At 42.4% G+C, this 26983-nt stretch overlaps 3 protein-coding genes across 6 annotated transcripts in view; all 3 read right to left on the reverse strand.

Moving 5' to 3' along the window:
* The window catches only part of LOC127204364 (interferon-inducible GTPase 1-like), a 146448-nt gene that overhangs the window by 26353 nt on the left and 93112 nt on the right, over nt 1–26983 (reverse strand). Inside the window, exon 2 of one of the 4 annotated variants that reach the window (XM_051163309.1) lies at nt 17372–17430. The exons of 1 other annotated variant lie outside the window; for it this stretch is intronic. The gene's annotated coding sequence lies outside the window, so the exon portion shown is untranslated. Of the gene's footprint in view, nt 1–17371; nt 17523–26983 lie in introns of those variants that run through there. 2 more of the 4 variants (XM_051163306.1, XM_051163307.1) reach the window with 2 other exon arrangements.
* Nucleotides 9384–12123, reverse strand: LOC127204358 (interferon-inducible GTPase 1-like). The gene is given in 2 exon segments (XM_051163301.1): nt 9384–9456; nt 9458–12123. Coding segments are annotated over 2 exon segments (2148 nt in total). The 5' UTR covers nt 11533–12123.
* On the reverse strand, nt 25533–26837 carry LOC127204362 (interferon-inducible GTPase 1-like). The gene is given in 3 exon segments (XM_051163305.1): nt 25533–25873; nt 25876–26039; nt 26042–26837. Coding segments are annotated over 3 exon segments (1248 nt in total). The 5' UTR covers nt 26814–26837; the 3' UTR covers nt 25533–25561.

Genomic DNA, 26983 nt, shown 5'->3' on the forward strand with positions numbered 1-26983 from the left:
ATGAAGAGTGAACTGACTTGAAAACTTCCTCCCTGATGACCACTTTTCACAGTGCTGGAAGGTGCTATGTAGGCTCTGGGGGAGAAAAGACATCAACGGCATTTCCATAGCCAACTCTGTATCAGTGGTATAATACTGACACTGCAGACTAGATGCACCCACTGGTACAATAGTGGCACAAAGCTTATGGGGCAACCAACTTCTTTTAGGTTGGATTTGAGGCCTACTCCTCAGGAAGAAATTCACCCTGGTCCCCTGTACCTGTTTGAAAGCCTATAGCTCAGGAGGGCCACAGGCCTTAAGGCAAACCCTACTACTACTACTTTAAAAATGACAAACTGCTTTCAAAATATGTATGTTTATACCTATAGATTAATGCTGCCCTTATTCTTGCCTTGAGAAGTTTCCTTCTGTGGTGGTTGGCAACCAGTGCTGGGATTCATAACTGGTCAACCTGCTGTTAATTGGTGTTGATTGAGAACTCAGCTGTCAATGAGACTCTGTATCAATGCCTTCACTGAATCCTCAGGGAACACCTCAGAAGAGAAGCAGAAAGGAAGGCAGAGCTGGAGATTGGGGGAAATATTGTGAAATGCTGTCCTAGAACACGACATGGTTACTGCAGCCATGAACCTGGGCAAGATTAAGTCAGCAAGGCCAGTGACTATTCCAGCAGACCGAACTAACCTTAATCAGACTGAGCGGGCTTTTAACTATGAAAAAGATGAGCATGTGTTGATGGTGCCTGGACCAGTGGGAGAGGGAATTGTGGGTGCATCTGATAAAGATGAATTGGTAACGTGTGTGAAATTGTCAAGGAATAAATAACTGCTCTATTAAAGTACATTTAGTCCAGAGCTGGTGAGATGGCTCAAGGCTGATGACATTAGATTAATCCACAAGGTTTATGGTGGAAAGGAAGTTCCAATTCCCACAAATAGTGAATGAACACTGTGACATATGTCCACCCCACCGCCACACTAAACACATAAATGCACATAAACTAATTAATTAATTAACCAATTAATTTAATTAATTAATGAAATATGAAAGCGGTTAGCTTAAATGTGTAAATAATAAATGAATGTGATAAAGGAAAGGAACAAGAAGAAAAAAATGGGAGAAACAAGGTTAAAGCAAGAGATTAGGAAAAAAATTAAAAATTTCAACAATGTGAAAATTCATAACCAAGTCAGATAAATATAAAACAATTTCATTTTTTAAAATAAATAATATTTATTTTTATTTTATGTGCATATGTGGTTTTTGTCTGCATGTATACATATGTACCACTTGCTCAGAGGCCAGAGGAGGGCATCAGTTCCTCCTATCACTGGAGTCACAGATGAATATGAACCACCATGTGGCTGCTGGGAACCAGAGCCAGCTTTTCTGGAAGAACATCCAGTGTGTGTAACAAGCTTCTATAAGGTTTAAACAGGGCTGGGAGTTGGAGATAAAGGGAGAAGAAATGGAGAAGAAAGGGTGGAGATGGGTAACCCAAACTGAAAATTCAGGAAACCTACTACTTTGCAAGACAATTAAAAATATAACTAAAAGGCAAAACTTTGAGCACAGAAACAGAGCATATGTGGACAATGAAGCCATAAGACCCCTACACAGGCTATTGCCATTATTTTGTGTTGCTCACCATAACTACATCATAAGACCCCATAAGTGAGCCATTTCACTAGCACCTAAATTATTTTACTATATAGGAGTATAAAAGGATGTTTTCATGTAAGTGTATAATGCACTAGGCGTAGATTCTGTGTGTGTGTGTGTGTGTGTGTGTGTGTGTGTGTGTGTGTGTGTGTGTGTGTGTGTGTGTGCCTTTAATCCAGGAGACAGAGGCAAACAGATCTGAGTTCAAATCCAGCCTGGTATAGAGCAAATATCATGTAAAGAAAAGGTACAGGCATAGTGGTGCACGCCTTTAATCCCAAATGAATGTAAAGTTAGTTTATAGAAGGAAGCAGCCATGTTTGAAAGTGATGTCTAATTGAGTGGCACAAACAGTGAAAATCAGAGAAGGACTTGACAGAATAAGATATTCCCAACTCTCACTAGAAGAGAGAGGAAAAGGAAGCTACTTAAGAGGTAGTTTTACAGAAAGAGGAGGGGTTTTTACCAGGATAGTAATAGAGAGATGGTTGGGGAGAGAGAGAGAGAGAGAGAGAGAGAGAGAGAGAGAGAGAGAGAGAGAGAGAGAGAACTCAGGTGAAGGCAGAACAAGCTAGAAGGCAGAAAATTAGAGCAGATTGATGAGTTAGTCTGAGGCCGAGCAGAGCAATTCTGGGCTGAGAGAGAGACAGCCGATTAAATAAGTCAGCTGGGAGAAGAGTTTGAGCTAGAATAGCTGAGTTGAACCCACCAGCCCAGAGCTGAATGAACCAGGCAATCTTCCTCTCTCCAAGCTCCCAGTGCTGGGTTTCAGGCAGGTGCTACAGCACCTGGAGTTTCAGGTGGGTGCAGCAGATCCCTATTGACATTCTCATGCTTCCACAGCAAGCAATTACCTGATGGCGTCATCCTAGTTCTCTTGTGAATGCACTGCTCTCTGGCCTGAACAACTGGGCATTGAATACTGGCTCGCTCATGCCCAGTTTACTCTGTGATGTCTGTCCTTTGGGGTCTTCCTGATATTCATGGGGGATCCCATCCTGTGGTGACCAAGGATCCTTAATGCTCCAATGAGCTAGTGCATCAAAGATCAATGTCCCCCATGTTGCCTTGGATCAGAAAACCTGTCTCCAGGAGGATAGGTAGTTAGTTGTATTACTCTGTACACTCCCATGTCCTCAGGCTCATTCCATCTGTCCCAACATCCCACGGCCCATGAGCTAGGTAGTGAAAGTCTCTTCTATTGTTTGTTGAAAAGTCCCAACTTGAGCAATTCAGTTGTTGAGTGTTTCCTGGTTATCACAATGTCTGTCCTGGGATTTCCTTAAGGTCTCCAGCTGCCGGCTGAATCACAGAATTTCCCATCCTCTGCATTAAAAGGTTGGACCTCAGGGCTCGCCTTTATCATGTTGAGCCCATTTTCTTCTTTCTTGTTCTTCAGTTCTTCCAGTGGGTTCCAACTTTTAGGATCCCAGGAAGAACTCGGTAGCACAGATCTATCTTGTACTATCAGTTCTCTGCATTCTGCCAGCTGAGTGAACTAACAAGATAACACCTTCATTTCATCTTCCTTTTATCTGCTTGCCCTGAGGTCCAAGGCTGGGGAAGGACAGCATCTTCACGTCCAAGCTGATGTGGAGACTCTCTCTTCATTGTCCTTGACCTTATTCACCTAAGTAAGTTCTCATGCCTGAACCCAGAGCTTGCCAATAAAGCTGATTTAGTTAGTTAGCAAGTTTAGCCAGCTTGGAATGAGAAATTCTTGTCTCTGATTCAGAGTGCTGGAGTTACCCACAATGCCCCAGCATAGCATGGGTTATAGGGATCTGAACTCCAGTGTCCTTGTCTGTGCAGCAAGCACTTTATCCACCCAGCCCTGTCTCTGGTGCTCTCTTCTTGAGAGCGAGAAAATGTTTCAACCTAGAACACAGCTACACAACAGCTAGGCATGCTGTGTGTGTGTGTGTGTGTGTGTGTGTGTGTGTGTGTGTGTGTGTGTGTCGTGCTGTATGTTTGTGTGTTTATGTGCGTGAGAGTGCTTATACTCCTGCTTTCTTGTGTAGAGTCTGGAAGTTGACATCTGCTGTTTCCTTGATCCTTTACCAAACTGCTTTTGAGACAGTTTCCTAGTGGCTTCTGAGCTCCTCCGTTGTACAGATTACATGGCCTGTGATTTCTTGAGCCCACACCCTTCTCTACTTCTCCATGCTGGCATTCCAGGTGCATGCCACTCCACTCAGATCTCTTCATGGGTGTTGTGGGTTTTAGCTGAGGTCTTTGTGCTTGTGCTGCAAAAAGTTTATCATTGAGCACATCAACTAGTCATTTCCTAATCACTGCTATTAATCACTCACACCTTTAGCTATCCCACAAATTCACAAAATGTGACACAGTTTAGATACAGTTCAATGTAATTCATTTTATTGTTGTTTTTCTTTCTTGGTTATCCTGAATTGTGTTCTTCCCTAAAAAGAATCATAATTATTTTCTCATTTTAAAAATGTTATTTACTTATGTTTTTACATTTCTTTGTCTATATTTGTCTCTGTATATGTAGAAGACTGTACACTTTTAATGGTTTGTGTGTAGAGGCCAGAGGACATCTTGTGGGAGTTTATTCTCAGTTTCTACTATGTTAGCTCTGGACATTTGAATTTGGGCCTTCAGCACCCTTACCCACTGAACCACCCCACCAACCCCACAATATCTATCTTATAGAACGTTTAGTATGTAAGTCTTTTATATGATCATCAGTGTGGGTCTCTTTCTTCTTGGGAGTCATTTCCCATGAGGGTGAGGAGAGCAACAAGGGTTTGGAAGGCTTGTAAGCAGGAAAGAATGACAGACTTCTGGGATCAGCTTCTTAGAGGCAGTTCATACCCTCTCATTAACCTTGTCTGAAGACAGCTACAACCCTGACATTCTTGAAGATGTATTTTTCTCTTCTTAAATATATTCCCTTATTTGTTTTTTAGAGATTTATTTTGTTGTAGTAAAAAGTTTTTTTTAATGGGGGCTAGACATTAGCAAAAATCAAATTAAATGGTGAGATACTCAAGGAAATTCCTCTAAAATTGGAAATAAGGCAAGGCTGCCCACTCTCTCCATATCTCTTCAATGTAGTACTCGAAGTTCTAGCCAGAGCAATAAGACAACAAAAGGAGATCAAGGGGATCCAAATGGGAAAGGAGGAAGTCAAGTTATCCCTATTTGCAGATGATATGATAATGTACATAAGTGACCCCCAAAATTCCACCAGAGAACTTCTACAGCTGATAAACACCTTCAGCAAACTGGTTGGATACAAAATTAACTCAAAAAAGTCAGTAGCCTTCCTATATACAAATGACAAGCATGCAGAGGAAGAAATTAGGAAAACTACATCCTTCACATTAGCCACATGCAATATAAAATATTTAGGAGTTACTCTAACCAAGCAAGTGAAGGACTTGTTTGAAAAAAATTTCAAAACTCTGAAGAAAGAGATTGAAGATGACATGAGAAGATGGAATGATCTTCCTTGCTCATGGATCAGGAGAATTAACATAGTAAAAATGGCTATCTTACCAAAAGCAATCTACAGATTCAATGCAATCCCTATCAAAATACCTACACAATTTTTTAAAGACATTGAAAGTTCAATTCTGAACTTCATATGGAAAAGCAAAAAACCCAGAATAGCTAAAACAATCTTGTACTATAAGAGATCCACCAGAGGAATCTCCATACCTGATCTCAAGCTGTACTACAAAGCAGCAGTAATTAAAACAGGATGGCACTGGCACAGTAATAGGCTAGTTGATCAGTGGAATTGAATCAAAGACCTAGATATGAATCCACACACATATGGTCACTTGATTTTTGACAAAGAAGCCAAATATATCCAATGGAAAAGAGATAGCATCTTCAACAAATGGTACTGGTCTAACTGGATATCTACATGTAAAAAAATGCAATTGGATCCATATTTGTCACCATCCACAAAACTCAAGTCCAAGTGGATCAAAGACCTCAACATAAAACTAGAGACACTAAATCAGTTAGAAGAAAAAGTGGGTAAGAGCCTGGAACACACTGGCACAGGAGACAACATCCTGTACAGAACTCCAACAGCCCAGGCCTTAAGGTCAACAATTAATAAATGGGACCTCATGAGGCTGAGAAGCTTCTGTAAGACAGGAAACACTGTCAACAGAACAAAGCGACAGCCTACAGACTAGGAAAAGATCTTCACCAACCCTACATCTGACAAAGGTCTAATATCTAAAATATATGAAGAACTCAAGAAATTAAACACCACTAAACCAAATAACCCAATTGAGAAATGGGGCTTGGAACTAAACAGAGAATTCTCAACAGAGGAATATCAAAAGGCTGAGAAACACTTAAAGAAATGCTAACCTCCTTAGTCATCAGGGAAATGTAAATCAAAACAACTCTGAGATTCCATCTTACACCCATCAGAATGGCTAAGATAAAAAATGCAAGTGACACCACATGCTGGCGAGGATGTGGGGAGAGAGGAACACTCCTTCATTGCTGGTGGGAATGCAAACTAGTACAGCCACTTTGGAAATCTATCTGGCACTATATCAGAAAATTGGGAATAGGGCTTCCTCAAGACCCAGCTATTCCACTCCTTGGGATATACCCAGAAGATGCTCCAGCACACAACAAGAACATTTGCTCAACCATGTTCATAGCAGCCTTATTCATAATAGCCAGAACATGGAAACAGCCTAAGTGTCCATCAGTGGAAGAATGGATAAAGAAACTGTGGTACATATACACTATGGAATACTACTCAGCTATTAAAAACAAGGAACTCCCGAAATTTGTGGACAAAAGGATGGCACAAGAAATGATCATAATGAGTGAGTTCACTCAGAAGCAGAACCTGTCAAATGGTATATACTCACTTATATCTGGACACTAACCCAAGGGGCATGTCCCATGAAAGTCTTCACTCACCAGGAAAGTGGGTCAGAGGGGAGGACATCCTATTGGGACTCTAGGTGAGAGAAGCATGGGAGAATGGGGAAATAGAATCATCTAGAGGGTCCTAGAAACCTATAAGAAGAACATTATGATGGATGAATCTGGGCCCAGGGGTTCTGCACAAACTGTGGCACCAGCCAAGGACAATACGTGCAGTAAACTTCGAACTTCTACCCAGATCTAGCCAATGGACAGGATGTTCTTCACAGTTGAGTGGAGAGTGGGGTCTGACTTTCATACAAACTCTGGTGCCCCATAATTGACCACGTCCCCTGGATGGGGAGGCTTGGTGGCACTCAGAGGAAGGATAGCAGGCTATCAAGAAGATATTTGATACCCTATGAGCATATACAGGGGGAGGAGGTCCTCCTCAGTCACAGTCATAGGGGAGGGGAGTAAGGGGAAAATGGGAGGGAGGGAAGAATGGGAGGACACAAGGGATGGGATAACAATTTAGATGTAATATGAATAAATTCATAAAAATAAATGTTAAAATAAATTTTAATTCTTCAAAGCTTAAAAAAATAATATTTATTATTAATACTACTACTACTACTGACAAAAGCAACACTGCCAGTATTCAACAGCAGCATATTATTGTACTGGGAAAGTCAAATATCTACAGCAGATTCTTTCAAAACACAAATTATTAAGTATTTTATGGTACCATGTATGGAATAAGGTAGTTTTTATGATCGTAACCAGGATAAGTAATGACTGTATGTCAGAGAGATCTCAGGGTCCTCCACTGGCCCTGGCACAGAATTATAAATACCCTTTAGTTATTATTTCAAGAAAGATTGTAACAGGAGTTTTAGGAATCAGTTGTTCATTAGCAAACTTATGGTCTGTGGTTCTGGTTTCTTTCTACTTTGACCTTAAAGTCTTCTTTTTGACAGAATCTATGAGCCATTCTAGTCACTCTCTAACATAGGCTTCATCAGAGCAGGAATGAGTAAAGTTCAGATGAGTGTGTGTGTGCGTGTGTGCATTCATGTCCATGTGTGTGCATCTCTCTGTCTCTGTCTCTCTCTCTGTCTCTGTCTCTCTCTGTGTCTCTCTCTCTCTGTGTCTCTGTCTCTCTCTCTCTGTGGGTCTCTGTCTCTCTCTCTTGTTCTCCTGTCTCTCCTGTTCCTCTGTCTCTGTGCTCTCTGTCTCTGCTCTCTGTCTCTGTCTCTCTCTCGTCTATCTCTGTCTCTCTCTCTGTCTCCCCTCTGTCTCTCTCTCTCTCTCTCTCTCTCTCTCTCTCTCTCTCTCTCTCTCTCTCTCTCTCTCTCTCTCTCTCTCTCTCTCTCTCTCTCTCTCTCCTTGAAAGACAGAGAATGAAGAGTGAGGGAGAACATGAACAGAAAAAATTTTGTATAGTTCAGGCCCATGTCTATTGTTAGCCATTAGGTGTGTTAAGGTCAGTGGCTGTGGGTGAGTTGAGACTGAACTAGTTTCTTGTTTGTTTTTGCTGTCTTTACTATTTGAGGCAGGGTCTCGCTATGTAGCTCTAGCCAGAATTTGCTACATAGACCAGGCTAATTTCAAACTCATAGACATGTGACTGTCTCTGCCTCCTGAGTAGAGTCCTGGGGTTAAAGGCAAAAGGTGTGCACCTCCATGCCTGGTGTGAGCTGGTCTGAACTAGTTTCTTGAATGTATCTCTCTAAGGAGAATTTTGACATCTTCAGTCACTTTGTCAAGGAAATGAAGTTTCAAGTAAAAGATTTTCCTAAAGAAAAGACCTGTTGCCAGGACCCCCACGATTAACTGAGGCAAACTTCTCCACACACAGTATTTTTTTTTTAATTATTTAAGAACTTTATTAACAGGTGGTTGCAGTTTGTTGACTTTTTTAAATCAAGTTGTAAACTTTTATTACAAATTAAAAATGACATTCTTAAAAATCTCAACCAAATATAAAACAATTTTAAAACCATTAAAGGTATGTTGAGAAACAGGCCTTTCTTTTTTTCTTAAAAAAAAAAATGTTTGTCAAGATATGAAAATTTTAAAATCATTAAAGGTGTATTGAGAAAAAAACAGGCTTTTTATTTTTTTCTTAAAAAACATGTTTGTCATTACCAAAAAGACACATCTTTAGGTAAAAAGAATAGAAGCCCCATGCTGCATAGATAACACAGATACTTCTAGTGTGTCTGGTCAATGCGCAAGGAGTCCCCTTCCCGTCCACCCTCACTCATCAAGTCATATCAGGTCCTTTTCCCCTGTGGGCTAGAAGGTAGTTACACCAGGGGGACGTGATGAAAAAGCTGGCAACAGAGTCCATATCAGAGTCAGCCCCACACTCCCCTTACTATGGGACCCAGACGAAGCCTGAGCTCCATTGGATACATCTATGTAGGGGACCTAGGTCCAGTTCATGTATGGTCCTTGGTTTGTGCATCAGACTCCACAGGCCCCTGTACATCTTGTAGGCAGGGTAAATTTTTGGTCAAAGTTTTTGTGGGTGGGTTGGTGTTCCCTCCCTCCACTAGGAGTCTTGCCTAGTTAGAGGGCGTCCTCTTCAGTCTCTATGGCCCCTGCTACTAGAAGTCTCTGCTATAGTCTCCCTCATATCCCCCCAGAGGCCTATTCTGACTTAGGTCTCCAGCTTGTCACAGAGATGCCCCCACCCAAAGGTCTTTTCTCTACAGACTTTCTGCCTCCAACCCCTGCTTTCTCCAGATTTAAGGTCTTCAGCTCCAACCTTTGTTTATTTCTTATTGGTAGAATTTCATATTCATTTCTTCTTGTTAGATGACCAAACTGGGCATCTACTCAGCCCGAACCTGCTCAGCCTCAGGAGCAGATAAATTCACAACTGGTGGATCAGAGTTTTTTGTCTCTGCCATCTTCTGGTTTAGGGTTCGCTGGGCGCCTGCGTCGGTTATTGAAGTTGCGGCGATACCGTTGAGGTGCCTGCTGACCCTGGGTCTTGTCTCTTTGATTTTCCTTGTAGTTTTCATTGCCTTCCTCTCTAGGCTGTCTTTGGTGAGGAGGGCCCCTGCGGAATCGTGGTCTGTAACACTGATACGTATTCTGTCTCACTGGTCTACCTTGCTCTCCTGCACCTTGGTTGTCAGCACCCTCCATCACTTCCTGCTCAGAAGGATTGGAATACTGTAATTGACGATCGTAGAGGCTCTGCATGTAGGAAGGTGGGAACCTTTGGCTGTGATAGGGCCCGAGCTGTTGGGCCAGGCCTTCAGGAGCGCTTTCCAACCCCTCATTCTTCTCCCTACTCTCACTATTATGGCAGTTTTGCTGGTAATTGCGCAGAGTACCCCTACGACTTGGACAGCGTCTTTTATGATTACGGTCTGCTGCGTATTTACTGCCTTGAACTGGAACTCCACCAGGGCCTGTAACGTTTGCTGCCTCCTCACCGTTTTCTCCTTCAACAACATCGAACTCCACAGTCTCTCCATCTCCTACACTGCGCAGGTACTTCCTGGGGTTATTAGTCTTTATGGCAGTCTGGTGTACAAATACGTCTTCCTTGGTGTCATTCCTGTTGATGAAACCATAGCCATTCTTTACATTGAACCATTTTACTGTTCCCAAAACCTTCCTTGCGATGACCTTCTTGTTTCCACTGGCAGGCACCACCGATGTGAGGCCACCACTAACAGCATTGCTCCCTGGGGTAGCAGGTTTGGGGGCAGCGGGAGGCTGCTGGGTCTTGGCCTTCCTTCCCATGTTTGATGTGGTGGTGACTGAGGCTAGCAGCGGTGGCTGTGGCTCCTCATGGGATGTGACAGTGACTAGGCTGACGGTGGTGGTAGCGGTGGGTTTCCTACTACCGATCGAACTCTTTTCCGCATACTTTAAAAGCATTCCTTCTAATGTTTTCAATTTCTTAGTTTCCAACAAATACGGAGATTTTATGATTTTCTTCAGATGTCCAACAGGCGCTTGAGAATCCTTCACCATGACCTCCAGGGATTCATCATCCACCCCAAAAAGAATTCTATCGTGACTTAAACTCACCTTCAACGTCTCCACATCACTGTCCTCGAAGATGCCCACCGGAGCAGTCGCCAAAGCTCCATCCTTTACAGCTTCCATCCAGATAGACTGCTGCATAGACTTGGGCTTTCTTTCAATGGTTACCTCTGTAGTATCAGGCAAGGAAGACATAAAGTTTTGCTGTGTGTGAGTAGAAAGTCTGTGTTTCAGCATGGCCTTCAGGATTGGGAAATCATAGTCAGATACATTTCTGTTCGAGATCAAGAAGATTGGGGGCACTTCAAGGTTATTCTTCTTAAACATATGCACACAATGGCTATGGATGTGCCACAGGATGTTATTGCTGTCGACTGTATGTTTGCAGTGCTTTTCATTTTCTAAATCTATGTCCACCTTGGTCCTCACGAAGTAGAAGTCCTTCTTCATCACGCTGACTGCCTTGGCGAGGTATATATCATTTTTCATAAAGCGTGTGGCGGAAACAATAATGAAGAAGTCATATCCACTGAATTTTACTTTCTTCAGATAATCTTCTGGTGGGAAGTTTGTTGTTCCAATCCCAGGCAGGTCCCAAATAACCACATTCGGAAATTTGGGGTGTTTGTATGGAGTTCTCTTCATGGTTGTTTCCACCACCCCAATTGGAGCTGCATTTTCCTCCTCATGCCCAACCCCTCTGAAGGTATTGATGAAAGTGGACTTCCCTGTTCCGGACTCCCCTATCACAGCAACATTGAGTGGAGCACTATAAGTTTCTCTTAATGCATCAGCAATTATAGCACTTGCCTTCCGAATGTTTCCTTGTGCCAGGTGTAACTCAAGTGAAGCAATGGTTTCCTGAGAAATGATTTTTCTTTCTGCCTTAGACTTCTTAAAATATTCAGTAAAGCTGGAGCTTAAGTCTTCATCCTTAGACGTATCATCCTTAGGTGCATCAGAGAGCAGCTGACCCATGACAGTGAGCAAATAAAGGCACTGAAAGGAAGAAGGGAGAGTAAATTGCAGAAGATGCCAGAGGAACGCCTTTGTGCTCTGCTTTCTCCAAAGCACTGTGTCCTCCAAACTGATGCCTTTATGTTCTGATGTGGACTAGCTCTTCTGTATTTCTACTCGGTCTCAGTTAAGTCCTTTATGATGGAAATTTTAAAACTCAACCAAAGTAAGAGCACCCATGTAACCATCTGCCTGTACCCCTAGCCAGCTTCACTAGTTCTGAACCTAGAGAAATCCTGTTGCCTCTAATTGGCCTGGAGTCTTCCATCCAAATCCAAGATGTTCTTTCCACCCATGCGTCATACTTCCTTCAGCACGTGCCTTCAAATTACGGAGAATTTTAACTAATATAAGTTTACTGTCTCAAACAGAGAAGCAAATTATACTTGTCATCAATGTTTAATCCATGTCAACATTTCCCAACAGTCACCTAAACCTTCATTTTACACCTTTTCTTTCAGCCATTTTATTCAGTTGACATAATTATTAATGTTAATTGGTTTGCTTTCCTTATGTCCTTTCTATAACTTGGAACCTATCTCTATGAGGAATGAAAACTTGCAACAATAATACGAAACTTCTTCATTCTTAAAGTCTATGCTAGAATCCATTTACTCAATGTAATATTTCAGTGTCCTTGAGGTATTATTTAGCTCTGTTTTATCTTAATATTTTATTCTATAAAAATCATCTACCTGTACACTGGAGAGTCCTTCAGTTGGTAGGATGATTGTAGCATAAAGAAGGCAGTGGGTTCAATCCCCGATGCTGTTTAAACTTGGCTGGGTGTGGATAGACACTCATAGCTATAAACCTATAGACGCAAACTGATTTACATGTTTGTCCATATCCAGCCAAGGTTATATGCTAACATCTTTGATCCTTTTTGAACAGATTTTGATGGAGGATGAGAGAAATGGGGTTGGTGCAGGGGGGTGCTGGTGGAAGTCAGGTAGCAGCTTACCCACACGGCCTTAGGTTCCTGTCTCGGGTCACTACCTGGGCTTCCCTCATGGACAGTGACCCCAGAATATGTAAGGCAAATAAAATCCTTTCCTCCCCAAGTTGCTTTTGGTCAGTGTTGGATCACATCAGTAGCGGGCAGATGAACACAGAACACAGCTATCAGCAAAATAGCAGGATACAAAATCAACATAAAAATCAGTAGCCATTCCACAGGGCAGGAACAGACTTCCCAAGTAATAAATCAGGAGAAGATAATCCCATAAAAATATCTAGAACACAAACACCTGGACATAAGCATAATTAAGGAGGCCAAACATCTTTACAAAAAAAAAAAAAAAAACCTGAAACAGTGAAAGAAGGAATCAAAGACATTAGAACAAGGAAAGACCTTCCATGCTCACGAAGTGAAGGAGTTAGTATTGTGAAAATTGTCGGATTACTAAATCCAATCTTTAGAAATGAAGTAATCACATAAAAATTACAGTTACATTCTTCACAGGATAGAAAAATCACTCCTAAAACCCACACAAATTGACAGAAGACCTATAAGAAACCATAGGAACCCTGAAGAGAGTAGCGATTGTAAATGTTCCATAATGCTTGTTGACAACCTCGACTACAGCCACAGTGACAAAGAGCAGCCTGGTACTGGCAAAGCAATCAAGCAAGCAGCCAAGCCACCCACAAAAATGCAGGCCAAGGGACTGGATAAAAGAGCCAGAAATAAATATCTGACAGAGGCATCAAAAATATACAGGAGAAAAGACAGTATCTTCAACAAATAACACTGGGAAAGCTAGACAGTCTCATGTAAAAGTGTGTAAACATCTCTTTTTACTTTGCTGAGAAACCACCATGATAATCGTTCATGGTAGCAGAACTAATTTACATTCCTATATTTCCATCAATCAGTAATATTTAAGTGTTCCTTCCCTCTCACTTTATCCCCTCCAACAATTGTTTGATTTTACCCCTGATAATTGATAGCTATTTTTTCTGGAGTAAGATGGAATCTTTATGCAGTTTGTGGGGATTTTTTGGCTTTTGGTTTTGGGTTTTGCAGTTTTTATTTTTTGTTTGTTTGTTTGGGTTGTTGTTGTTGTTTTGTTGTTTGGGTTTGATTGGGGTTTTTTTTGTTTCGTTTTTTGGTTTTTGTTTTGTTTTGTTTTGTTTTGTTTGAGACAGGGTTCTCTGTGTAACAGAGTCTTGGCTGTCCTGGATTCACTTTGTAGACCAGGCTGGCCTTAAACTCACAGAGATCCACCTGCCTCTGCCTCCCAAGTACTGGGATCAAAGGTGTGTACCACCACTCCTGACACAATTTGTGTCTGAAGAGTTATCTGTCGTTGTTTATTTGAAGGAAGCAGCACGTGTATGCTGTTGGGTGCCTGTGTGTGCAGAGGCCAGAAGTCACTGGTTCTCCTCTGCCATCACCCCGGGTCTATTCCTCTGAAACAGGGTTCTCCTGAATCTGGGGCTCACTTCTAGGCTGGAAGCAAACAAACCTGAGAAATCCTCTTATTTCTGGATCCACTCAGTGCTAGTGTTACAGGCATTTGTTGGTCTGCCCAGTGCTTGCTGGGATGAGAATGCTGGTCATGGCACTTATGGGTCAAGTTCTTGTAACCACTGAGCCATCTCTCCAGCTCCTCGGTGTACTTTTTGATTTGCCTTTTTCTGAGCTAAAGATTTTGAACATTATTGTCATGTAGTCATTGGATATTTTTGATTCTTTGGAAGACCATCTGTTTTGTTCATTTGCTCACTATGGATGGAATTTGATATATCTGTGTTTAAAATAAGATGTCCTGTATACATTCTGGGTATTTATCCCTCATGAATCCAATGTCGTTTTCTCACTCTTAAACATATCTATATTCAGGCAACATTAAATGGACTTGGTAAGTTGTATAGGGGCATAGAGTTATGCCTATATATACAACAAGAATAATTAAAGAAGTCATGAATTGGAGAAGACACAGGATGAGTTTGAAAGAGGAAAGGGACAGATGGAAATGACATAATTATTCATTTATGACATTCTAAATAAATTTCAATTTAAAAAGAAGCCTCTTTGATGAGGAGTGAGATCTACATTTATCTGTGGTTATAGATGCTATAATGATATAGGAAAATGCAGCAACAGGTTCTAGTGTCTATGACCTCTAGTGCCTATGACCTCTTCAGTTATGAACAGTTGACTAGGTTTACAGTACCAGGCATGAATTTCTTTATATACAATGGGCCTTAAGTTCAATTAGATGTCTTTGATGACCCCAATATAAAGTGCCACCATTGCACCATTGGGGACATATTGCTGAGCCGGTCATTGTTGTGTTTCATGGGCTCCATGGCTGTGTGGGATGGTTCTCCTGAGAAATGCTGTTCGCAGCTTGTCTTTACAAATCAAACGTTCACCCAACCTGTAGCCAAGTTACAGCCAAGCTCTGAGATCACTTAGAACTGGGTACTCATTCTTCTTACGTACTGAGTTTTCAGCCTGTTCAGACTCTTTAAGAGAAACGATGTAATGAATCTTACTATGTTGTGGACACCTTGATGGACCATGCTCTCTAATTTTCCTTTGTGACCAATTCATACCCCTGACTCAGGACAATATATGTATGAATGAGGTGTGGTGACCAGATGGAAGCTCATTGATGAAAACTGTGAGTCATTGAAAGTGTGACCTTTCCAAGTAAACTTGAAAGCCACAGATGAGTACAGATTGATAAGATCTAACTGTGAATTGTGTGTTGTTCTGAGTTAATGGGGCCAAAGAACAAGTTCTTCCCTGGTGAGGCTGCTGAAAAGATTGACTGTTCCTCATTCCTCCTTGGAGCCATATTTTCTGTGCTGATGAACAGAGATGACAGTCTTCGTTTAAGGGACTAGTCAGCGGAGAGATTAGCGTTTTTCTGGCATATCAGGCTCACTCCTGGGTAAATGGCACCAAAGGTTGGTTTCTCTTCCTTTTTGTCACACTTGCGCAGGCTTAAGCCTATTGCTTGCTGTTCTCCCTTGTCAGTCTGTACAGCATTGTCTGCTACTCTGAGAGCAGGGAGTTTCAGGACAGCTACACCAGAGCTGCAGGCTTCGTGCCACTGTGCTAGCAAGGCTACATGGTGAGGCAAAGGAGCAGCCAGGTTTCTGGACTTCTTACTCTGGAGTTTTAAAGACAATCTCTTCCCTGACCCCACTGCTCCCCCCGAATGATTGTACACTGTTCCTACAAAGTGGTGGGATCCTCCCACGTGTTCATGGGCTCTTGTTGCACTTTTCTTCAGCAGATTTGAAATTTAGAATCTCATTGATTAGCTCCATTTTTTCTCTTGACTACAACAGCAGTCTAGCTATTGCATATAGCATTATAAAGCAAATTTTTGTTATTTTTATTTCCAATGATGAAAACAAAGTACTAACCCAAATTGCTGATTAACATACAACCCCCCAAACACTACCCTAACAACCCTTAAGATTAAACAATGTCCATTTTTCTCCCTAAATGCAACATTGCAATTTTAAGTTTAAAATTCCCGCCCTCACCACCACCACCAATGGAAAAGAACTCCAGTGTCTAGATGAGAGGACAAGGAATTAAAAGATAAGTGTGGTGGCTGATGCCACTAACACTAACATTTGGAGGCATAGGCAAGTGGATCAAGAGTTCAAGCCAGCCTAACTTATATAGAGAATTCAAGGCTCACCTGAGCTACAGGAAACTGTTGAAAAATCAAATGAAGAAACAAACAAAATAACAAACAACAGAGCCAAAAGATAAACATGTTTTTTGTGTTGATCCTAAGTGTGGGATGGGGCACAGACTTGTGAAAGACTTTGTGGGGGAGCTTGGATGTTGCCAGCTGAAAATATCCCAGTAGAGACTCTGAGAGGACTTACACACACACACACACACACACACACACACACACACACACACACACACACACGGGCCAAAATGTGTGTGTGTGTGTGTGTGTGTGTGTGTGTGTGTGTGTGTGTGTTTGAGTGGGGGGGGGGAGAGAGAGACACAGAGAGAGAGAGAGAGAGAGAGAGAGGCTGTGCATGGGGGGGAGGGAGGGAACGGCGGGGTGGTGGGGAGACTTGGGATCCTTTTGGCTCTTTATCCCTGCACTTCTAGAGATGCTCCTAAAGAGAACTGCTCCAGGGAAGGCTTTAAGGCTCTGGGCCTCAGCTGCTGTTCCAGGTTCCAGCAGGCACCTTGGTTGAATTGTGGGTTTGTTGAGATCCTGCTGACTACACCAGGAGAATCTTTCCTCAGAACTGATCTCCTTAAGGTTTCATTATTGTGTTCTTTAATATCTGTTCCCTATTGTTTGGGTTAGTCAGGTTGTAAGTGAGGTATGCTCTGTTAGAAAGTCTATAATAAAATATAATTGTTAAAAAAATTGAGCCAACAAAACAAAATAACAAACAACAGAGCCAAGCATCTAAGGGTTGGGCCTTAGTGCAGAGGCATGGTGCTTGCTTAGAATGCATAATACCTTGTGTTCCTATTACTGTAAAACAGAGTCCACCAGCCATTTGCCAACAGGTGAGACACAGTGTGTGGGCTGCTGCAGGCAGTCAATTGGATGTATTTTTACCAAAACCAATATCGAGATCATTTCCCTTACGTATACTTCAACTTGAATAATTGGCTACAACCATCCACAAGCCAGCCCCGCCCACCTCCCACCAAAGCCCCCTAGCTTCCAGGCTGGGGATCCCCACTGTGTGGGCCTGTCCCTAAATGTCTTGTTCCCTATCTGCCCTTGAGAGAAAAGAGATGGTGAGGGTTAGAAGTTAGATCAGAGTGCTCCTGCCCACTTACCAGAAAGTCCTGTGTCCACTGGATTCACACACTGTAGTTCAGCTGCAGGAACCACTCCACTGTGCTCCAGGCTCTTCACTGACACCCACCCCTGCTTTGTCTGTGGAAAGCAGCAGGTTCAGGTCAGTTCAGCAGGACTTACCCTTTGGGCTTTGCCCCTCCCTCCCCTCTCAGTGTGTGCTGGCCAATCACGGAGGAGCATAGCTGCTTTAGCAATCTCCTGCATTTCCAAGAAGAGGAAAGTGAAAATAAAACAGCTGTTTCTCATTCTATTAACACTTTAGTTCCTGGCAGAAGAACTACACAGTCCTGAATAACAATTGGGATGGAGTCTTGGAAACTGAGGGGGAATCATGGAGAAGCAGCTAACTAACTAGGCTGGACCCAACCCTGGAAAGATAATCTTCCTGATCCCTGACTCCACAAATGCAGCCTGAACTGAAGTCACACAACAGATCATTTGGGCTCCTGTGTAGATGTCAGTTCATCATCACCCAAGACACAATCTATTTCCTCACAATTGTAGATTCATGTTCCTTAATTCTTATCACTGTCAACTCCCCTGGCAATGCAGGGAGTTGGTCTGGCTTGAGCTTGACAGGTTTTACACATGATGTTACTGAGTTCATACATGCAGATGCCCTGCTGAGCGCAGGAAACAGTTTCACTGTTATCATCTGCTGACGCTGTCTCCTACTGTCTTTTCACCCCCTCTTCCACAACCACCCCTGTGACTTTGGGGGAAAACATTTTCCATTTAGGCCTGGATATTCCTCAGTGTCTTATTCTTTGCATTTTAGCCAGCTATGGGTCTATGCATTTGTTGTTACCACTGCAAATATGAACATCCAAAATAAAGATTGACAGATGCTTTAATCTATTGGAATAATAATAAATTATTAGGAGCTGGCTTAATATTACGTCCATTTAATAGGATAATAATAGTAATTTTCTCCTAGGATCTATGATTTGTCCAGCCTTAAGTTCCTCCCCAGATATGGGTTTCATTTTGTGGAGAAGCTATTAAATCTAATCAGGAAGCAATTGGCTACACCGACCTTCTGGCTACTATCCCATTGGTGGGCATATCTTCTCTGGCCAGTCATTATTGTAGCTCGCTGAGTTCACAGCTGGGCATGATTAATGGTTACTTTTATTCTTTGGAAGTGTAGATAGAACCTTCCATCCCTCTGAAAGCTAGCCAGGAGGAATGAAGCTTCTGGTTCAGTGTCAGCTTAATTTTTCCCTTTTCTGTAATTCAAGTATGTGTCGTCTTCACTGCTTGTATCTTACCATCAAGTTCTAGAAGGTAATCAAGAGCACTGACAAACAATAACCTGTAATGGTCAGGGACCTCACTGATCAACAACTCCAAGAAACCTAGATAAGTTCTGGGTCTGGGATATTTATCTGTTACCCTGTGGTGTCTAACAGGGGTGTTGTTACATCAGTAGAGGCCAACGTGTGTGTGTGTGTGTGTGTGTGTGTGTGTGTGTGTGTGTGTGTGTGTGTGTGTGTGTAGCTCTATTTTTAGAAACCTCTCAGTAGTAAATTTCCATATGACCTTTTGAAAAGACTTTAGTGTTATTTACCCCACCAACTTTCCTTCTTCTGCCATATCTTCCCCTCCTACCCAATGGAAATCTTCCTGTTCCATAGTTCTCTTTTAACCCTTTCTACCACAGTGTCCTCTTTCCCCATTCTTTAAAGCCCCATTCCATGGTGCCACAGTGATTTCAAAACTTCCATGGGTATTCCAAACAGAGAACACATATCTGAAGAATGAGAGCTCCCATCACAAATGAGAGGAATAAAAATAATGTTTTTCCCCCTAGGCCTGTGTTACCTCACTCACTTCCAGCTCCACCTATTTTCTCACAAAATTATAGTTTCATTTTGCTTCACGGATGAGTAATATTCCAGTCTGTAAAGATGTACATATTCATCATTCATTCATCATTTGATGGGCATCTAGACTGTTTCCATTTCTTGGCTATTGTGAATAAAGCAGGAATGAATGTGGATGAGCAAGTAGCTCTGTAGTAGGAGCTAGAGGAGACTGAGTGTATTTACAGTGCGGGACAGCCGGGTTGATGTGGTAAATCTACTCTCTCTTTTTGAGGAGCTTTAACAGGAATCACCTACTGGCTGCATCACTTGGCCCTCCCACCAGAAGGAACTGGGTGCTCTCCTTTTCTCACATCCACAACAGCATTAGTTGTCCTTTGTTATTTGATCTTAGCCATTCTGACTGGGATGGGATAAAACTCTCGAAAAATTTTTTTGGATTTGCATTTCCCTAGTGGATAAGAATGTTGAATATTTAAAATATGTTTCTCAGACATTTGTATTTCATCTTTTGAGAGCCCTGTGTTTGGCTCCATGCTCCGGTTTAATATTGTATTGTTTGTTTTTTGGTGTGTAATTTTGTTCTTTAAACAATCTAGATATGAACTCTCTGTCTGGTACATAGATGGTAAAGATTTTTCCCTTTCTCTTGGCAGCCTCTTTATTGGAGTGATGGTATCTTTTTCTAAAAATCTGAGGCAGCATCTTCCTCTGTACTCCAGGTGGTTCTAGAACTAACTATGTAGTCCAGGCTGGCCTTGAGCTGATGGTGATCCTCCTGCCTTAGCCTTGTGCGTACTGAGATTGTAGCTGTGAACCACTGTGTCTGGCTGCCTCAGTACCCTTCTTTATAATTTTGTGAGTCAGTCTCCAGCTTATTGACAGTGTGAACATATTAAACAACCCTCTGTGGATGGAGATTGAGAGCATGTAAGGGGCCCACCTCTTATCTGGTGCTCCAGAGCCATGCTTGCCTGCCTGACACCATGTTCTGGCAATAATGAATGATGTTCATGGATTCCCTCATTTAAAGTCTAAATAAGCTCCCATTAAATGTTTTCTTGTATAAGTTGACTTGGTCACAGTGTCTCTTCACAGCAACAGAAAAGAAATTAAGACACTTATTTGAGGTTTAGTAGTAAACCTGCTATTGAAACACTTATTGATGGTTCTATCAAAAACCATCAATGGTTGATCAATGGACTAGGACCAAGAACCTGGGTATAAATCCATATATTTACTGTTAGAGAGTTTGCTAGCCCTTTCTGGTCGACTGGGAGCCAGGGACACTTTGGTCCTCTTCACTGACCCTCAACTAGGCTCATCCCTATTGGATGAGTTTCCTGATGTAGCTTTCTCTGCTGTTCTGTGACAGCCACTGAAAAATTCGATTGCACTTGTAGCTGCATCCCTGTGGCTAACTCATCTGTTGAGTTAGGCTGTGTCTAGCTCATCTGTTGAGCTAGGCTGTTGGTTGCTAGTTAGTGCTGATGAGCTACTAACTGGTCTGTACCAGTCCTTTGGGTCACTAACCGTTTTGGGGGACACCCTGAGGGCTTGCTGACCTCGCCTCTCCCTTGGGAAATGTCCAGTCGCCCGTTCTTCCTGATATGTTTTTGGAAACACCCGCCTTAAAGCTTATATGCCTCTGCAACCAAACTTGGGCATTTCGAAAAGTAAACTGTTTTAATTATTGCCAGCAATTGGGTAAATGGAAGGAAGCTCTCATATCCAGACCTTTTCTCTCTGTCCTCTCCCAAGAGTTTTAAATGTACACCTAAAGAAAATTTTCTCCCTGACCTACTAACTTTGTCTTCTGCCCACATATATGTTCCAGTATCCTGCCAGACCTCCTACCTCTGGGACATCGTCAAAGCAGCTGCCTACAGTGCTCCTGTCCAGCCTCAGAAATCATGCCAGCTGGACCTGCATTGTTCCTCCTAGCTGGACCTGCATTAACCTTCCCAGCTACAGTTGTTCTCTGACCCTGGACAGCAAATACAGCAGCCTGTTCTTCTGGAACCTGGCTAACATTTCAGGCTTTTAAATCCCCTACCACTGCCCTACTGTCAGCAGGAAGTAGTTAAGATGATTACTTCACCCCTTACCCATTTACAAAAGGCTGAAATGGTGTGCTCCAGGTTCCCCCAGCATGCCTCGGTCCCTGTCTGCTGCAGGACATGGCTGACATGGCCTGCCCTCTACCTTAAACTTCCAGGACAGAACTTTTCCTTCCCCCTCACTATATAATTTAAACATTTTGTTACTATTGCTTTTTTTTTAATCTCTTTTCTCCATCACCTACATTTATATACTTTCACTTACCTTATATAAAAACAATCCAACATTCCTCATTTTTAAATATAGGAAAAGGTAGGAATGTTGGGATTCTGTTGCAGTCTGCCTACCTGTGATGTCACTGCTTACCTGCCATGGGGGCGTGGCTCTGCCCTGGGCCATATAAAAGACACCCTCCAAGTGGCTCCTGCTCTCTCTCTCTCTCTCTCTCTCTCTCTCTCTCTCTCTCTCTCTCTCTCTCTCTCTCTCTCCCTCCCTCCCTCCCTCTCCCTCCCTCTCCCTCCCTCTCTCTCCCTCTCCCTCCCTCTCTCTCCCTCTCTCTCCCTCTCTCTCCCTGTCTCCCTCTCTCCCTCTCTCTCCTTCTCTCTCTCTCTCTCCTTTTCTGTCTTTCTACCTCTATCTCTCTACTTTTCTACCTCTACCTCTCTCTCTCTCTCTTCTCTCTCTTTCTGGAGTACCCCTTCCCCCTTTCCTTCTCCCCCCAATGCTCATCTAATAAACTCAGTATAACATAATATCTGCTGCCTGGTACCTTGTAGTCTATCATCTGCCTTTAATTTTATATATAACATTGGTGTACTCTAATCTTTAAACATAAAATTTGCAATCTCTTGATGTTTGACACAATTGTCAAAGATAATTACGAGAGAAAATACAGCACCTTTAAGAATCTGTGCTGGGGAAATCTGAATATTTGTCATGTAGAAGAATGAAACTTGATTTTTATCTCTCACTGTGTCTAAAAATAAATTTCACATTAATCAAAGACTTCAAGACTAAACCTATTATTATGAAACTTCTAGGGAACATATAAGGAGTACATTTCATAATGTTCAGGTTCAGATAACAAGTTTCTGAATAAAACCCATTTCACACAGGAAATGCAGCTATCATGGGCAAGTGTGAGTTATGAAGTTAAGTTGCTTCAAAACTATGAAGGGAACAGTCAAGCTACTGTAGGCAGCCTTCAGAATGGAAAAAAAATCATCACCATAAGTAAATCAGATAGAGGGTTAATGAATAGAATATGCAAAAAACTAAAAAACTAACCACTAAGAAAACAAACAGTCCAATCAAAATGGTATGGAACTGAGCAGAGAGTTCTCAAAAGGAGAAGCACAAATGACTAAAAATTATTGAAAAGAGTGTTTAACATCCCAGCCAAGGAGATCCTTCAAATTAGAACTACTTTGAGATTATCTAACCCCAATTAGAAATGGGGAGATTAAGAAAGTGAACAAGACTCTGTCTGGCCAGGGAGGCTAATTGAAGATCTTTGCCTCCCTCTCCTCTCCTCCAAGCCCAGTCCTGTAGTCTCAGGCCCAGCTCTGCATCAGGCCACCTGCTGAGGCCTCCTCCCTTACCCTCTGCCCCATCTCCAGTAGACCACACAGATCTTACCTCATAAGTCCCTCCCCAACTCACTGCTTTCTGCCAGCCCTCTACTCCAGCAGGCACTCCCTGGAAGGCCACAGAGCCCACTGGTCAGGGCAGCAGGTAGGCTAACTGCAGACCTTCACCTACTTCCCTTCTTGTCCAGGTCCATTTCCCCCAGTCTCATGCTCAGCTCTGCAGCCCACCATCTGCTGAGACCTCCCTTCTCCCCTCATCTCCAGTGAATCACACAGATCTTCCCCTCTCAACTTCCCTCCTCCCACTCAGTGCTTTATCCCTGTCCCCAGTTGAGTCCTCACTTCCTGGGAACCCTCAGGCTGCTCCAGCAGGGCAGCAGGTAGACTAACTGCAGCTCTTCACCTCTCCTTCAGTTCCTCCAAGCCAATCTCCTAGTCTCATTCCCAGCTCTGTAACAGACCACCTGCTGTGGCCTCTCTTTCCTCTTTCCCACCATTTCTAGGGGAATAAGTAGATCCTGGAAGACCACTCTGTTTTCTTCCCATTCTTGGACCCCCCTCAGCACCCCTCCCATCCCATTCCTGTTAATGTCTGTCTTGGCTCTGGGAAGGTCCAGGGTAGAAACTCTGGGACTGGATGTGGAATCCACTCCAGTTCCCTTTATCTCTTGGGTTACTGAGCTGATGGCTCAGGCAACTGATCAGGATTGAAAGGAGAAAGAAGGGTTCCTTCTCTGGTGACTGGCTGTACTGCGGCCAAGGAGGAGCACCAATGCTGTCCTAGAGTACTATACCTAGCTAAACTTCCATTCACAATAGATGAAGAAAATTCATAATAAAACAAATTTAAAAAAAAACAAAAAAATTTCTCCAAAACCAGCCATACAGAGAAGGTGCTAGAAGCAAAACTCTAACGTAAAAAAGTTAAACGTACCCAAGAAAACACAAGAAATAAACAGTCCCAGATCAGTAAATCAAAAGAAGTGAAACATACACACACACACACACACACACACACACCACCACCACCATCACCACCACCACCGCTGCTGCTGCCGCTGCTATCATCACCATCACTATCACCACCACCACTACTGCCATTATCACCACAATCACCATAACAACAACAACATTCTCGTCAACAATAAACAACAACAAAGTAACAGAAATGAACACTGCTCACTGATAATTCTCAACATCAATGGTCTCAATTCCCTAATAAAGAGTCATAGACTATTAGCATAGCTGTGAAACCAGGATCTATTTTTCTACTGCATCCCAAAACACACCTTAACACCAAGGATAGACATCACCTAAGGGTAAAGGGTTGGAAAACGATATTTTAAACAAATGGACTCAAGAAGCAAGATGGTGTAACCATTTTAATATCTAACAAAATAGACTTCAAACAAAAAGTAATCATAAGACATAAGGAAAGACACTACATACACATCAAAGGAAAAACCCCAAGAGGAAATTGTGTTAACATCTATACACCAGGCATAAGGGCACCCAAGTTCGTAAAAGAAACACTACTAAATACTACCACAGCTTGTATTCCATGAGTTCTAGAGCTGTTTTGCTGTCCGTCCTGCAAGGCCCCCAATATTAACCTGAGCATGCCCACTACAGGAACAGTCACCAAAACTCCAGCCTTGATGGCTTCCATCCAAACTGCTGCATAGACTTGGGCTTTCTTTCAGTGGCTGCCTCTGAAATATTAAGCAGAGAAAGCATAAAATTATGATACTTTTGAACAGGAAGATTCTTAATCAGGTTCTCCATCAGGACTGGAAAATCATAGTCAGAAAAATGATGATTAGAGACCAAGAAAATCAGAGGTGCATTCATGTGATTGTCACCAAAGATATTCAGAGTAGCTTTGGATCTGCTTCAGGTTCTTTTCTCTGTCAAAGGTCTGTGGCAACTCGTATAAAGGCAAACTTTTATTGGGACTCTCTTACAGTCTCTGATGATGATAGGAAGCATGGCAGGGCGCAGGGAGACACGGTGCTGGAGGAGCCAAGAGTTCTACATCTTGATCTGCAGGGAACCGAATGAGACTGTGTGCCAAACAGGATATAGACTGAGCATATATGAGACCTTAAAGCCTGCCTACACAGTGATGCACTGCCTCCAACGAGGCCATGCTTACCTCAACATTGTCACACCTTCTACCAGTGCTACTCCCTAGGTACCAAGCATTCAAACACATGAGTCGTTGGGGCCCATATCTATTCAAACCACCACGCACGGAAAATGTTTTATAAACTGAGCGTAGAGCCCTCAGCTTCCTGAGTCTTCCTTAGGGTGCTTTGACTAGGAGGAAAGAGCTACAAAATAACCATTCACATCTTTTCTCTGTGTGCCTTTGCATGCTTGGGATTTCTATACACAGGCCTGTGTGTGTGTGTGTGTGTGTGTGTGTGTGTGTGTGTGTGTGTGTGTGTGTGTGTGTATTTCAGTGTCAGTGTAGAGTTGAAAAACAGAGTGAAAAGTTTGAAGTAGGACTGGGAATTGTAAGACCCATGACCTTTATCCGCAGGTTTTCCTGTGTGGGCAGTGGATGGGCTCATGTAAAAAAAAAAAAAAAAAAAAAAAAGATAGCAGAGGGGAAATTTATTTAAAGACTTCTTGGTATTGACTACTTAATACTGTTATGACCAGAAGCTGTGGGTCAGTTATGTTTGACTTACTTTTTTAGGACAGGTATCTTAAGGAGAAGTTTGGCATCTTCAGTCACTTTGTCAAGGAAATGAAGTTGCAGGTAAAAGGTTTTCCTGAGGTAAAGACCTGTAGCAAGGAGCCCACCATTAGCTGAGGCAAACATCTCCAAAGGTTTCAAAAGCTTTTCTCCTAATGTTTCATTTCTCTTAGTTTCCAACAAATAAGGAGATTTCAGGCTTCTTTTCAGTTGTTCACCAGGCACTTTGGCATCTTTAGCCAGGAACTCCAGGGATTCATCATCCACTCCAAAGGAATCTCGATAGTGATTTAACTTCCTAACTTCCTCTTGAGCTTTTCCACATCACTGTCCCTGAGCATGCCCACTATAGGAGCAGTCACCAAAACTCCAGCCTTGAAGGCTTCCAGCCACACAATCTGCTTCAGAGACTCACGCTTTCTTTCAATGGCTGCATCAGTAATATTAGGCAGGGAAAAATAAAAATATGGCGCTTTTGAACAGGAAGATCCTTAGTCAGGGTGTCCATCAGGACTGGAAAATCATAGTCAAGTAAATCATGGTTAGAGACCAAGAAAATCGGAGGTGCATCCATGTGATTGTCATGAAAGGTATTCTCACAGTAGCTTCTGATCTCCTTCAGGATCTTTTCTCTGTCAAAGGAGCCTGGTTTAGATTTCTTTTCATTTTCTAAATCAATGTCCACCTTTGTTCTTACAAAATAATAATTCTTTTTCATCATTTTGATTGCCTTGGCGAGGTCTAGTTCAAGTTTTGTAAAACGTGTGGCAGAAACAATAACAAAGAAGTCATACTCTTGGAATTTCACTTTCTCCAGATAAGCTTTTGGTGGAAATTTCTGGGTTCCAATACCAGGCAGGTCCCATAAAGTCAAAGTTTTGATTTTGGGGTGTTTGTAAGGAGTTCTCTTCATGGTTGTCTCTACCACGCCTTCTTCAGCTGCACCCTCCTCCTCAGGTCCAACCCCCCTCAGGGCATTGATGAAGCTGGACTTCCCTGCTCCACACTCTCCTGTCACAGCAACATTTATTGCTGCAGTATCAATTTTTGCTAATGCATCATTGATTACAGAGTTTGCCCCATGAATATCTCCCCTTTTCAGGTGTAATTTAACTGACCAGATGGTTTCCTCAGAAATGATTTTGTTTTCTATCTTAATCTTCTTAAAATATTCGGTGAAGCAGGAATCCAAATCTGCTTTGTCTTCACTGTGAGGTGTATGAGAGAACAGCTGACCCATGAAGGTGTTGAAGAAAGGGGTGCTGAAAGAAAGAAGGGAGAGTCACCTGTAAGGTCTAGGATGCCTTGATGCTTGCCACTGACTTCTCTTACTATGTTATAGCCTTATTACCTTTTGATATACTTCCCGTATATTTTGTGCCTTTTTTTTTTCTTCCAACAAGATACAAA

This window comes from Acomys russatus, chromosome 20 (assembly GCF_903995435.1).
Source record: "Acomys russatus chromosome 20, mAcoRus1.1, whole genome shotgun sequence".
Lineage (NCBI taxonomy): Eukaryota > Metazoa > Chordata > Mammalia > Rodentia > Muridae > Acomys > Acomys russatus.